The 14,863-nt window shown below is 44.0% G+C and overlaps 1 protein-coding gene across 1 annotated transcript in view; it reads right to left on the bottom strand.

Annotated features, from left to right (window-relative positions):
• Positions 1–6,126: 6,126 nt before the first annotated feature.
• The window catches only part of Mnd1 (meiotic nuclear divisions 1), a 59,863-nt gene continuing 51,126 nt past the window's right edge, over positions 6,127–14,863 (bottom strand). Inside the window, exons 7-8 of the mRNA XM_012948196.2 lie at positions 13,491–13,535; positions 6,127–6,929 (exon numbers count right to left, since the gene is read on the bottom strand). Coding sequence (XP_012803650.2) covers positions 6,823–6,929; positions 13,491–13,535 — 152 coding nt within the window. The 3' untranslated portion in view covers positions 6,127–6,822. The remainder of the gene's footprint in view (positions 6,930–13,490; positions 13,536–14,863) is intronic.

Below are 14,863 nucleotides of genomic sequence, written 5' to 3'. Positions count from 1 at the left end.
TAAAATAAGATCGAAAGAAAGAAAGAGATGATACTTATTTTAAAAGTGTGGCTTTACTAAGCAAATACTAAACATAGTGAATTCCGGGCCAGCGTAGATACAGCAAGACCCTGCCTTGAAAAAACAACAAAACACAAAACAAACACTGGGGTTCAGAATAGGCCTTAACTCCTAGGGGGGGAGTCACCTGGAACCCATGTTCCATCTATGGATCCAGACCCTAAAAAGAAAAAGTCTAGGATGATGAGTCTTGTTTCGCCTTCAGCAGAGCCAAGACGCCTGCTTCACAGCTTTCCTCGGCCTCCTTCACGGTCTTTTTTCTTTTTTAACGAGGTAGGGCCTCACTCTAGCCCAGGCTGACCTGCATTCACTATGCAATCGCAGGGAGCTCTCAAATTCTCGGTGATCCTCCTACCTCTGCCTCCACGCCCAGCCTCATCTGCTTGATTGGGAGATCTGAAGCGAGGACTCTAGAGTGAGCGCACTTACCTTTGTATCAACATTTTGTACAGTGTCTGGCAAATATGAGACATTAGGTGAATGTCAAATGATTACAGATTGGAGAAAGACAGGACACAAATAATGAGGATGAGGTGGAAGAAATGGCTCAGTAGCTAGGGTGCTTGCTTGGAAAAACTAATGACCTGGGTTCGATTCCCCAGTACCCACATAAAGCCAGATGCCCAAAGTGGTACATGCATCTACTTGGCGTCCCTTTGCAATGGCAAGAGGCCCTGGGGCACCTGGTCTCTCTCTATATATCTCTCTTTGCTTGCAAATAAATAAATAAATAAATGAAAATATTTAAAGAGAGAGGATGGCTTTTTTTTTTTTCTTTTGGTTGTTGTTGTTTTGTTTTTTGACGTAGGGTCTCACTCTAGCCCAGGCTGACCTGGAATTCACTATGTAGTCTCAGAGTGGCCTTGAGCTCACAGCAATCCTCCTACCTCTGCCTCCCGAGGGCTGGGATTAAAGGTGTGCGCCACCACACCTGGCTTTTTTTTCTTTTTTCCTTTTTGGATGGCATCTCTCTCTCTTTTTTTTTTTTTTTCTTATCTACTGAATATAGTTCAATGAAAGACTGAGGTATGAGAGAAGGAGCGATGTGAAGTATGCTCTCCTGCACCCAAGGGCGTCACCAGCAGTAGTGAGGAACTTGGCCTGCACAGGAAGTGTGCTATGGAAGTGACTGTGGGTAAGGAGATTAGGAAATTCAGATTCTGCAAGAAGGGCCCCAAAGAAAACACGACCAAGCAAAGAGAATGCTAACGAAGGGTATCGGGCAAGCGTGGACGAGCGGCAAAGGCCTGGCACAGACAGCTGCAGGGCATGAGATGGGCGTGCCAACAGCAACCGCTGCCTAGCTATCTACGACGAGGCTGACGCTGACCGAACAGTCAACGCACCGATAAGCAGCAGTGAGCGTGCACTCGAAGCTGCAGATGAGAAGCTAATATTTTGCCAGGTATAGTGGCGCACGCCTTTAATCCCAGCACTCGGGAGGCAGTGGTAGGAGGATCGCCATGAATTTGACGCCACCCTGAGACTCCATAGTGAATTCCAGGTCAGCCTGAGCTAGAGTGAGATGCTACCTTGAAAAAAAATTATATATATATATATATATAATTCAGGGGCTGTAGAGATGCCTTAGCACTTAAGGCGCTTGCTTGCAAAGCCAAAGGACCCAGGTTCAACTACCCAGGACCCACGTAAGCCAGATGCACAAGGTGGTACATCCATCTGGAATTTACTTGCAGCAGCTGGAGGCCCTAGCACACCCATTGTCTATCTGCCTCTTTCTCCCCCCCCCCACAAATAAATAACTAAAAATAAAATGTTAAAAATATTTTATTTAAGCCGGGCGTGGTGGTGCATGCCTTTAATCCCAGCACTCGGGAGGTGGAGGTAGGGGGATTGCCATGAGTTCTAGGCCACCCTGAGACTCCATAGTGAATTCCAGGTCAGCCTGGGCTAGAGTGAGACCTACCTCGAAAAATCAAAACAAAATTTATTTATTTATTACAGGGAGAAAGAGAAAGAGGCCGGGAGAATGGTCACACCAGGGTCCCCAGCTACTGCAAACAAATTCCAGATGCATGCACCACCTTGTGCATCTGGTTTTATGTAGGTACTGGAGAATCAAACCCTGGTCCTTGGGTTTAACTGCTAAGCCATCTCTCCAGCCCTCCTGGGATGTTTATAAAGACAAATATTAATTCCAGTTACCTAAGAATTAGAGCAAGTCTGCTCTAATGGCAATTCACTAAAAAGAGGTAAACTGAGCCAATTGAGAGTCTCCACAGTTCATGTAACATTGGAAACAAGCACCGGCAAAGGGTAGGTTCCTTACACATGTTCTCAACCATGAGACCAGAAAAAAAAAAAAAAAATTACACATCTGTTCAATTTAAATGAGTTAAAAGTTCCCATAGCTACCTTTCAAAATGTTATGAGAAACATGATGCCTTCCAAGTTCAGGCTTGCAAAATAACTCACGCTCTCTGCATCAAATCCAGCCTCCACATTAAAAGGTATATTTTAGAGAGGTTTTACAGAAAGTATTTGAGCTTTAGCTTTTGAAAGCTAATCTTTAGCCTGAAGTCCCATGAAAAATTATAAATTTACTTTTCCATTAATAAATTCCAGCTAAAAGCAGTATTTTTTCAGAAATCTGTTTTTGATCATAGATTCCCAGCTCATTTGAGACAAATCTTTTAAATAAATTAAAAAAAAAAAAAACTACTCAGAATCGGGAATCGGGTTTTTCTGTACAAAGAGCACTTTTAAAAGTCCTCAAAGCTTTTACCCTTTCTCTCCGTCACAATGAATTTCAGTTCCACCATGGATTTCTCATATTTGTTTTGGAAGATCAATTCTTCATGAGTAGGGACTCTTTTCCTATTTATCAAGGAATTCATTCTTACAACTCCCACAAATGTTTAGAAAAGTGCTTTAAATGTAGCATGAACTAACGTGAAAAACAAACACATGTCCGCAAACCTTGGCTAAGTAAATGACAGTATATGTTTATGAAGAAGTCCTAGATGATATGTAACCCAAGTAAACTAAATCTATGAACTGACATGTTAAGCATGTCCAGTGTATTTTAATGTTTATTTATTTATTTGAAAGTGACAGACAGAGAAAGAGGCAGGGAGAGAGAGAGAATGGGCGCGCCAGGGCCTCCAGCCACTGCAAACGAACTCCAGACGCGTGTGCCCCCTTGTGCATCTGGCTAACGTGGGTTCTGGGGAATTGAGCCTTGAACCGGGGTCCTTAGGCTTCATAAGCAAGCGCTTAACTGCTAAGCCATCTCTCCAGCCTTCAATGTATTTTAAACAAAAGATACAAGCATTTACCATACATACAGAAGATTTTAACTTCTTTTTTTAAATTAACACTTGAAGGCCAGGCATGGTGGCACATGCCTTTAATCCCAGCACTCAGGAGGCAGAGGTATGGGGACTGTTGTAAATTTGTAGCCAACTTAGAATAAGAGGGTGAGGGCTGGAGGGATGGCTTAGCAGTTAAGGCACTTGCCCGCAAAGCCAAACGACCCAGGTTCAATTCCCCAGGACCCACGTTAGCCAGATGCACAAGGGGGTGCACACGTCTGGAGTTCATTTGCAGTGGCTGGAAGTCCTGGTGTGCCTGTTCTCTCTCTCTCTCTCCCTTTTTATCTCTTAAGTAAATGCAAAAATTTTTTTTTAAAGAACTAGAGAGTGAGTTCTAGATCAGCCTAGGCTAGTGAGACCCTACTTTGAAAAAACAAAACTATTTATTATTTTTAGTTTGGTTTTTCAAGGTAGGGTCTACACTCTAGCCCAAGCCCACCTAGAATTCACTATATAGACTCTCAGAGTGGCCTCAGACTCACAGTGACCCTCCTACTTCTGCCTCCTCAGTGCTGAGTTTAAAGGATATGCTACCACACCCAACTATATTTTTTATTATGTGCTTTACTATATGAACAAAGCACATGCTGGTCCCTTGTGTTACGCTCTTATACCTCTGTGTCCCCAACCCTGTTCCGTTGGGGCCCTCTCAGTGAGGTCACTGGTATTCAGCATGTGGTCAGCCTCGCTGAGAAGGGCTCTCAACTGAACAGCTGCAGCATTTTGGGGGGGGGGGGACAGGATACGCCTTCTCACCAGGTGGCTCTTAGAATCTTTTGGGCCCCCTCTTCTACATGCATCTGGAGGGTAGAAATACCCCATGACCCAGGCATGGTGATGCCTTCTTGTGATCACAGCATTCGGGAGGCTAAGGCGGGACTATCAGGAGCTCAAAGTCATCCTTAGCTACACAGCGAGTTTGCAGCCAGCCGTTCTACACACGTTCTTGTCTCGACAGCAGCAAGGTAAAAATCAAATCAAATCCTCTTCCACGAGAGTGCAACACTGAGGCTCTTTCCCCTCCCTGCTCTGTCCTCACGTATTAGCAGTGTGAGGCTGGCTAGGCTGGGAGGATAGGCAAATATGTCACCCTTCCTTTCTCCTTCCAGAGGGCGAGGTAGTAAACATCCACAGGCCCATTACTGGCTAAGGACGGTGCCATATAATCTCTGGGTAGCTCACCCAATCTCTCTCATCTCTACTCGCTTCCAAAAGACCCAAACTAAAAAACAACAACAACAAAAAGTTGCCCAAATACTTATGGAATGGCATCTCTTAGGGATCATGAGAAATGTCTTCCTTTCGGAACGTTCACAGTTGTTAGCCAAGGAGGCATGTTTTCTAAGCAGAAGCAAATTGGACCTTGTCACTTTCAGAATTCCCACAACTCTTCATTTAGGAGAATTAGTTTCTTTTTAGGGTGAATTAGTTTCTTTTCTTTTCTTTTTTGGTTTTTCGGGGTAGGGTATCACTCTAGCCCAGGATGACCTGGAATTCACTAAGTTGGCCTCTAACTCACGGCAATCCTCCTACCTCTGCCTCCCGAGTGCTGGGACTAAAGGCCTGGGCCATCATGCCTGGCATCAGGGATTTTTTTTTTTTTTTTTTGTCTTTGGTTATTGTCTTCTCCTCTCCGGCCCTCCTTGTTTTCATTTTCTTAAATTTTTATTTATTTATTTGACAGAGAGAAAGAAGGGGTGGGGAAGAGACAGAGAGTATGGGTGTGCCAGGGCCTCCAGCCTCTGCAAACTCCAGACACACATGCCACCTGGTGCATCTGGTTTACATGGGTCCTGGGGAATCAAACCCTGGTCCATTGGCTTTGTAGGCAGGTGCCTTGATCACTAAGCTATCTTTCCAGCCCCATGATGCTTTTTTTTAAATGATTTTTTTTTGTTTATCTTTATTTATTTATTTGAGGGTGACAGAGAGGAGGCAGAGAAACAAAGAGAATGGGCGCGCCAGGGCTTCCAGCCACTGCAAACGAATGAACTCCAGACGCATGCGCCTCCTTGTACATCTGGCTAACGTGGGTCTTGGGGAATCGAGCCTCGAATCGGAGTCCTTAGGCTTCACATGCAAGCGCATAACCGCTAAGCCATCTTTCCAGCCCCCATGATGTTTTTTGAGACAAGGTCTAATTCTGTACTCTAGACTGGTTTCAAACTTGCAGCAATCCTCCTGTCTTAGTCTCCCAGATTCTGGAATTACAGATGTGGGTCACCATGCTAGGCTCTGTTCTTTGTTTCTCATACAAAAAGTCTCACATGCCTTTAATTCCAGCACTTGGGAGGCAGAGGCAGAAGGACTGCCATGAGTTCAAGGCCACCCTGAGACTTCATAGTGAATTACATGGCAGCCTGGGCTAGAGTGAGACCCTACCTCAAAAAAATAAAACCAATCAACCAAACCAACTCTCTCAGAGCTGGTGCCCAGGCACAATGAGTGGTCCCAAGAGCTAACAAGGATGGGCACCCCCAGGAGGTGATTAAGCAGGCCCAGAGCAACCCTCCTACACAAAGGCCAGATTCATTAACCGTGGTCTGGATGCCATCTGGGTCAGTCAGACATATGGGATGGTTCACTCAAGTCGCCGAAAAGAATGTGAGAACTGGATGGTGTGGAAATATTAACGCATGTAGTGGACACTGCTGTGCTACTTTTTCCCTTTACTTCTGGAGTACCTATAAATACCAACATGACTAAGCTAGTCAAATACACACACGTGAAATACGTTATTTAAACTTATTCTTTTAATTTGAAGATAGCTGGAAAAACCTTCCCAGACGTATGTGACGTGTGCGATGCACACACAACTGTATCATCTTCCACAAGATGCCACGTGCTTGTTCTGTCCAGTAGAGAGGTATCCAAAACACAAGACATAGTAGTCTTCATGCCTGGGGAAATCACCCCTTAATTCTAAAGTTGAGGAGCACCAATTTTCTGTACTTCCCTTCTGCTTGAGATTTGCAAAGGTGATGCGGTCCACGGAGTCTCAGTCCCACATACTCTCACCCGGGCTGGGGACCGGGAGGTAACCAACAGGGGTCTAACGTGAGGTAACCAACAGGGGTCTAATGTTATTTACAAGCGCCTGTTATGTGCGTGTCTAGGATAAGAGTTCAAATGCACCTTTGGTATTCAGTATTCGAGGAAACTAGAGAAAAACATATTAACATGCCATGGGTTTTGCAGCCCTAACTTGGTGGAGGTGGGTGGCATTCTTGTGTTACCCACTTTACTATGCACCACAGGTCACAGCTCACTTTTAATCCACCAAACAGGATGGGGAACATCTTCACTTCAGACTTTATTTCAAATGATCAACAGTTCACAGAGAAGTGACAATTCAGTACCGTGAGCAGGACAGTACTTTAAAAGTGATGTATTCACACTCATACATCCCGGACCACCACCAAACATGTTAGTCTACGTAGTCAAAGTCTTCGGGAATTCCAAAATTTTTATCAATTTTATTTTCTTCAAACCCAAATTTTCTTTTGGCCCAGGATCTTATTGCAAATATATTATCTATAAAAAAAATTGAAAAATATTTTTGAGAATTGAAACCAATCATGAAATATCTAAATGTAATAATCTTCCTTGTTTCTTCATTTCCTCTAAAATTTCATATGTATTAAAGTACATTTCTGTTTTTTTTAGAAGGATCTCTCATTTCCTTATCTTTTTTATATTTTATTTTTATTTATTTATTGAAAGAGAAATAAAGACAGCGAGAGGGAGAAAGAATGGGTGCACCACAGCCTCCAGCCACTACAAACGAATTCCAGACAATTGTGCCACTTGTGCATCTGACTTACATGGGTCCTGGGGAATCAAACCTGGGTCCTTTGGCTTTGTAGTCAAGTGCCTTAACTGCTAAGCCATATTTCTACCCCTACATTTAAGTTTTAAGAGTAACATTAACAACTCTGGGTTAAAAAAAATATTATAAACAAGTAAACAGAGCTCATTAAAAATGAGTAAGTCGCCAGGCGTGGTGGCGCACGCCTTTAATCCCAGCACTCGGGAGGCAGAAATAGGAGGATCACCATGAGTTCAAGGCCACCCTGAGACTAGATAGTGAACTCTTTGTCAGTCTGGGATAGAGCAAGACCATACCTCAAAAAACAAAACAAAAAGGAATAGAAAGGGAGGGCTGGGGTACCTAATAGGATAGTATTGTATATATGTAAGTAGAAGAACAGATTAGTGGGGGTGAAAAGGTCTAAGTGAAGTCAGGGGAAGAGACTGAGTAATGGAAAGGTGCAGGGAGGGCTAATCAAAATCTAAGAGGATATAAATAAGTCATATGGAAACCTACTCTTTTGGACAATGGAATACACAGGAGCCTTAGATCGTTACTAGAAAATTTTCAGTGCCAGGGATGGGATACCTTCCAGTAAGTTGTGGGCCAGGGAGGTCCCTGATGCCCCCAAAACATTACAGGCCATTGCTGAGGCCCTTGGTTTCCCACCAGGAATAGATGGTAAGACCCTATTGCTGAAGACGCCACATACTTGGGCTACAAGGTCACTGAGAAACCCTGCTGGAACTGAGCTGAAAACCTCCTCCCTGTAGACCAGCTGACAGAAAGCTGGAAAAGGCCATTTTGCATGCAGTTCAAAAGGAGAGAGAATCACCAGTGAAGATACCCAACAGTGGACACGGCAAGCCTTATATTTTTCCAGCCAGGCCAAATGAGACAAGGTGTGCAATAGTGACACGTCTGTTATGGGGGAAACCAACTGCCCTCCGATTGGACTGGAGGCCCGCTCCATGGAGGGAATACATCCCTGATACTGAAAACCTACAACAGGGCTAGTCATGAGCCCTAGGGGTGTAACATCTGCTGCTGTCTGGCTAAAAGTATATATTATGGTCACCAAACTGCCCGGTAAGCACTTCTCTTAATGTTCATACCTTTATATTAATGCTACTCTCACTTTTTGTTAGAAAACCTTCTTTTTTCAGATGGCAGCGACCTTGGGATGACTCAGAAGGCACCATGGTGCTGAGAAGAAGTGACAGAGGCGTGCTCAGCACTGAAATATCTCAATTACATGTGATGGTTCAGGGTCCATTGCGGAAAAGAATGTAAGAGCCAAAGGAAGGGTAGGACTCCTTACAACGTGCTCCTCCAGACACAAAATGGCCTGGATATCCATGACCTCACAGTGGCCGACACTACCTACACAAGACCATCATAATAGGATAAAAGATCATGACATCAAAATAAAAGAAAGACTGATTGAGAGGGGGAAGAGATATGATAGAAAGTGGGGTTTCAAAGGGGAAAGTGGGGGGAGGTAGGAAATTACCATGGGATATTGTTTATAATTATGGAAGTTGTCAAAAAATAATAAAAATTAAAATTAACAAAAAAAGGAAAACAAAAGAAAAAAATCAGCAAGTCATTTACCACCAAAGAATACCTGACTTGGGAACAGCTTAGACAAAGAACAGCTCACTGGCAATTTTCCACATTTCTACCACAGAGGCCAGCCCCTCCTGCCTCAGCACTTTAGAATTGTTCCTGGAGCTGTTCCTCAAGGTAATACTTTCTCTCAAAACCCCCTTTCTACCCCCCAGAGCAATGGCTTCCAGACCATGAGGGCCAGCATGAGGGAAGGGGTGAGGAGGAGGAAACAATCCGCTTCTTAAGCTAAGACAGGGACAGACGGGACCTCAGCACCCCTTAGAGGGACCTCACATTGTACCACGGAAAGAAGTGTCAGATCTACTTTCAGGGATTTATCCCAATGAGGGGGGAAAATGAACACAATGATCGTCATTCCAGTGCAATAGAAGAATAATAACGGAACTGGAGAGATGGCTTAGCAGCTAAGGCACTTGCCTGTGAAGCCTAAGGCCCCAGGTTTGATTACCCAGTACCCACATAAGCCAGATGCACAAGGTGGTGCATGCATCTGGAGTTTGTTTGCACTGGCTAGAGGCCCTGGTGCTCCCATTCTCTCTCTCCCTGCGTCTGTCTCAAGTAAATAAGTAAATAAATATTAAAAATAAAAAAGAAGAAAAGCAGGGCACAAGACACAGTGACTGTCTACTCACCACGTAGGACATGTGCACAAGGTGACTGTCTACTCACCACGCAGGGCACATACGCAAGGTGACTAAGTGTAGCCCAGGCTGACCTGGAATTCACTATATAGTCACAGGGTGGCCTTGAACTCACAGTGATCCTTCTACCTCTCCCTCCCCAGTGCTGGGGTTAAAGGTGTGTCCCACTATGTGTGGATCTTTTTTAGTTATGCGAGGCGGGGGGAGGGAGGGAGAGAATGGGCACACCACGGCCTATAGCTACCATACATGAACATACATACAAGAGGATCACTGTGAGTTCAAGGCCAGCCTGAGACTACATAGTGAATTCTCGGTCAGCTTGGTCTAAAACAAGACCCTACCTCAAAAACAAAAACAAATAAACACACACACACACACACACACCACTGAGAAATCCCCTCTACCATGTGTCACGTCCAAGTCAAAGAAACGGCTGATTAACGTGTCTTCAAGCCATGAGCATTTGCTCCTGAGACACTGTCATCCATGATCCTGAGAGCTCGTTTCCCATCAAGCCATTTCCTTGTTACTATGTTTACAAATTGATAAAGAATTATTTAATTTTTGTTTTTGTGTTTTCGAGCTAGGGTCTCACTCTGGCTCAGGCTGACCAGGAATTCACTATGGAGTCTCGGGGTGGCCTCGAACTCATGGTGATCCTCCTGAATGCTGGGATTAAAGGTGTGCGCCACCATGCCTGGCTTAAGAATATATTTTTTTAATTTTTTATTTATTTATTTGAGAGTGACAGACACAGAGAGAAAGACAGGTAGAGGGAGAGAGAGAATGGGCGCGCCAGGGCTTCCAGCCTCTGCAAACGAACTCCAGATGCGTGCGCCCCCTTGTGCATCTGGCTAACGTGGGACCTGGGGAACCAAGCCTCAAACCGGGGTCCTTAGGCTTCACAGGCAAGTGCTTAACTGCTAAGCCATCTCTCCATCCCCAAATATTTTTTTTTTTTAAAGAAACAACTTCAAGACAGAGTTCCTGTTAATTCATATGGCTGCATACCCAAAATATATGTAATAAGAAAAGAGGCAATAGTTTGCAGTTAACTATGCTATGACCTCAAAGACTCAGCCACTTCAAGCATTAGGACGCCTTTCCTGTGTTCATAGGCACCTCAGTACTACAGCCTGTGGGTGCGGCTCAGTGACAGTGCTTGTCAACAATGCACGACAGCCTGGGTTTGAGGTTCAGCATAGAAACAAAAATGAAAATAAAAACCCCTCTGCTATATGTATTAAGCAAGGTTTCATAAGATATCATTTGCTGAATAACATCTAACATCTCACAGGATGTTTGTTTACATGTGGTATATCTATCCTTAAGCCTGAGAAAATCTCTCATTCTATAACATTAAATTATAGGCAATAAATATTCTTAATTCTGGACATATTTATGAGGACATTGTTAGGTGAAATAGAACTTTAATTCCTAGTTATATAACAATTTTTAGTTATAAATAATATTGATTCTTTTTCATTGTTTTGAAATCAGGGATATTTTCAGAGGTGTAATTCATATTATCTCTGTAGCCCAGGCTGGCCTTGAACTCATGATGGGTGATCCTCCTACCTCAGTCTCTCGAGTGCTGGGATTAAAGGTGTGCGCCACCACACCCTGCTGTTGTCTTTATCCTCATCCTTTTTGCTGATGTTGCTTCTTGAGGTGGGGTTTCACTCTAGCGCAGGCTGACCTGGAATTTACTATGCAGCTTCAGGGTGGCCTTGAATTTACAGGGATCCTCCTATCACTGCCTCCTGAGTGCTGGGATTAAAGGCGTGCACCACCATGCCCCGTTTCCACTGTTCTTATTGCTAAAGCCTTATATTATTTAAGAAATAATTTCTAATAAATAAAATGAAAGTTCTATAGGACCATTATGGTAATTTTACCTATTTACTTAATTCCAGAACGGACTAGGAAAAAATGATTCTTGAATCTTCTGTGAAGCATAGGCCTGGAGAGGCATCAGGGAAAGCTAGCACAAAGCTCTATCTTTCCAGTGACGAATCCTTTCTGACTAAACCGAGTCGCTTGGAGCTTTGCTCACCTGCTTCAGTCTTACACCAGCTCCCCACAGGAGCCTGATGAGGTGAGCGACACACGCGATGGCAGCGTAGATGTCGTGGGCGGAAAATCAGCCGTTACTATTCCATACTTACATACTGGAAAAACAGGGTAACTTTCTGGCAGGTTTAAGCAATATTAATCATACTTGTATGTAAATCATAGGAACCACTCTTACTAAGTTGTGGCTAATATGTAAGACACAAGTGTAATGCACTCGTGGAGAGGGCCAACATAGGGTCTCACTACGTAGCCCAGGCTGGCCTTAACCTTACGATCTTCTAGCTTCTCAAGAGCTACATTTACAGATATACGCATCACTTTTCGTGCCATAATGCTTAATTAATCCCTACTTCTTAGAATATCTCTGGTGTAGATCAATGGGTGTATCCACTAGCAATGGATTAATAAGGCATTTACATGAAAGCAAGCAGGTTTACAGAGAAAACAATCTCATGTGGTAAGAGAGAGCTTGGGTTCTGGAATCAGAAAAACAGGGTCCTAATTTCTGTTCCACTGTACAGGTGTGGCCTTAGGCTCTTGAGGGCCTTGGTACTTGTTCAGAATGAGGGAGACTAGTTATTACTTGGCAAGATGCCTGGGAGCCAACGTGAGAGTGCCTTACAGATCTTCACTGTAATAGCTGGCAAACAGCCCTGAGGACGTGTGAGCTCTCATTACCTCCACCAAGATGACAGGCACTAGGATTCCCTGAAGCAGCTAAAGGAGTATTTTATTTTTTAATTTTTGTTAACATTTTCCATGATTAGAGGAGTATTGTACATGAAGGTGCACGAAGCTGGAGGCAGTTCGGTGGGAGAGCACTGGCCTGGCATGTGTGAGGTTCAAGCCTCAGGACCATAAAGTAAAATACGTGAAACTTTACTTATACACTTAAAGTTAAATGATTAGCCCAAGCAACTTATTTAGGGAAAAGTTATACAAAATTAAACTTGAAACTGTCATTGGGTTTATAAAAATATTCTATATATTTACAAGTAACTCATTATTAAAACCTTTAATTCAAATAACCTAATATGTAAAAAGTAGAGCACTGCATTCATTTCTAGAAAGGCCCTTCTTTTTTGTATTTAATTAATTAATTAATTAATTTGAGAGAGAAAGAGGAGATAGAGTGAGAAAGAGGCAGATAGAGAATGGGCACGCCAGGGCCTCTAGCAACTGCAAATGAACTCTAGATGCATGTGCCACCTTGTGCATCTGGCTTATGTGGGTCCTGGGGAATTGAATATGGGTCCTTAGGCTTCATAGGCAAAGCGCCTTCACCACTAAGTCCTCTTTCTAGCTCGGACTTTTCTTTCCTTCTTTCCTTTTTTTTTTTTTTCTTTTGTTTTTTCGAGGTAGGGTCTCACTCTAGCCCAGACTGACCTGGAATTCACTATGTTGTCTCACAGCGACCTCCTACCTCTGCCTCCCAAGTGCTGGGATTAAAAGCATGCGCCACCATGCCCAGCTCTCTCTCGGTCCTTTCTTTTTCAATTAATCAATTTATTTGGCAAGGGAGAATATGGGTGGCAGGACCTCCAGCTGCTGCAAACGAACTCCAGATGCATGCACCATTTTGTGCATTTGGCTTTACGTGGGTACTAGGCAATCAAACCTGAGCAGGCAAGCCTTAACGGCCGAGCCATCTCCCCAGCCCTCAGAAGGTCCTTTCCTGAAACGAGCTGGCACAGCTGGGCGTGGAGGCGCGCGCCGCAGACCTCAGCACGTGGAGGCAGAGGTTGGTGGATCCCTGTTTGAGGCCACACGGAGACTACACAGTGAATTCCAGGTCAGCCTGAGACAGTAAGCCTACCTAAAAAAACAAAACAAAACAAACAAACAAAAAAACCAACTGGCACAAAAGGCCTATGAATTCGGCCTCTGGAGCGCGAAGGTCGCGTAGTTTCCAAGCGCCGCTGAGACACCTACCCGTCCATCGGTTCGCAGCTTCCTTGGCTACTTTATTTGCTTCACCTGAAAAAAAAACACATACAATTGTATGTAATCATTTATGTATTACTTCACATGCTATGGATATGAACAAACTATTGTAAAACTTACTAAAAATGCAATAAACCAGGTGTGGTGGTGCATGCCTTTAATCCCAGCACTCAGAAGGCAGAGGTAGGAGAGTCGCCATGAGCTCAAGGTCACCCTGAGACTACATAGTGAATTCTAGGTCAGTCTGAGCTAGAGTGAGACCCTGTCTTGGGGGGCAAAAAAATCAACAGTGGCATCACATTGTTTCTTAAAAGCCTGCTGTCCATGATGGTGCGTGTTTTAATTCCAGCACTCGGGAGGCCGAGAGTTCGAGGCCAGCCTGAGACTACGTAGTGAATTCCAGATTAGCTTGAACTAGAGGAAGATACTACCTCCAGCCCCCACCCCAAAAGGCCTGCTCAAATCCTCAAGGAAATGTAGATGTGTGTACTTATATCAGTCAAGAATTGAAAACTCAGGGGTTTGGATTGGCTCAGTGATTAAACATGCTTGCTTGCAAAGCCTGCCGGGCTGTGTGAAATTCCCTAGTTCCTGTGTAAAGCCAGAAGCACAAAGGGCAGCATGTATCTGGAGTTCGTCTGCAGTGGCAAGAGGCCTTGGTGTGCATGTACATCCTCTCTCTCTCACTCAAATAACTAAATAACTTAATTTAAAAAGTAGGTCAATATGAACAGCTCCCCATTATTTATTTATTTTTGAGGTAGAGTCTCGCTCTAGCCCAGGCTGACCTGGAATTCACTATGTAGTCTCTGGGTGGCCTCAAACTCATGGCAATCTTCCTACCTCTGTCTCCCAAGTGCTGGGATTAAAGGCGTGTACCACTACACCTGGTCAGTTTCACTTTCTAAGTGTTTATTATCATTGTTATTTGCAGTGTAAATGTGAGATGCATGGAAAACCTCTTACCATATCAAAATGATAAAGCAATGTAGTGTGGTAAGAACTTATAGGAAGATATCCCTTTTTTTCCCTTGGGACAAGATGACCCAGAACTCACACTAGCTACGGGCCGGCCATGAGTTCATGGCGAGTCTTCGAGAGCTGGGTTAAATGCACGCACCACCACATATGGACGATTGTGTATATGCTTTTTCTTTTTTTGGGGGGAGGGTGCTTTTCGAGGTAAGATGTCACTGTAGCCCAGGCTAACCTGAAATTCACTATGTAGTCTCAGGGTGGCCTCGAACTCACGGCAATCCTCCTACCTCTATCTCCCCAGTGCTGGGATTAAAGGTGTGCGCCACCATACCCAATTTATTGAGTATATCCTTTTTTGGTTTTTCGAGGTAGGGTCTCACTGT

This window comes from Jaculus jaculus, chromosome 12 (assembly GCF_020740685.1).
Source record: "Jaculus jaculus isolate mJacJac1 chromosome 12, mJacJac1.mat.Y.cur, whole genome shotgun sequence".
In the NCBI taxonomy this organism is placed as follows: domain Eukaryota; kingdom Metazoa; phylum Chordata; class Mammalia; order Rodentia; family Dipodidae; genus Jaculus; species Jaculus jaculus.
This window is presented reverse-complemented; position numbering and strand designations above follow the sequence as displayed.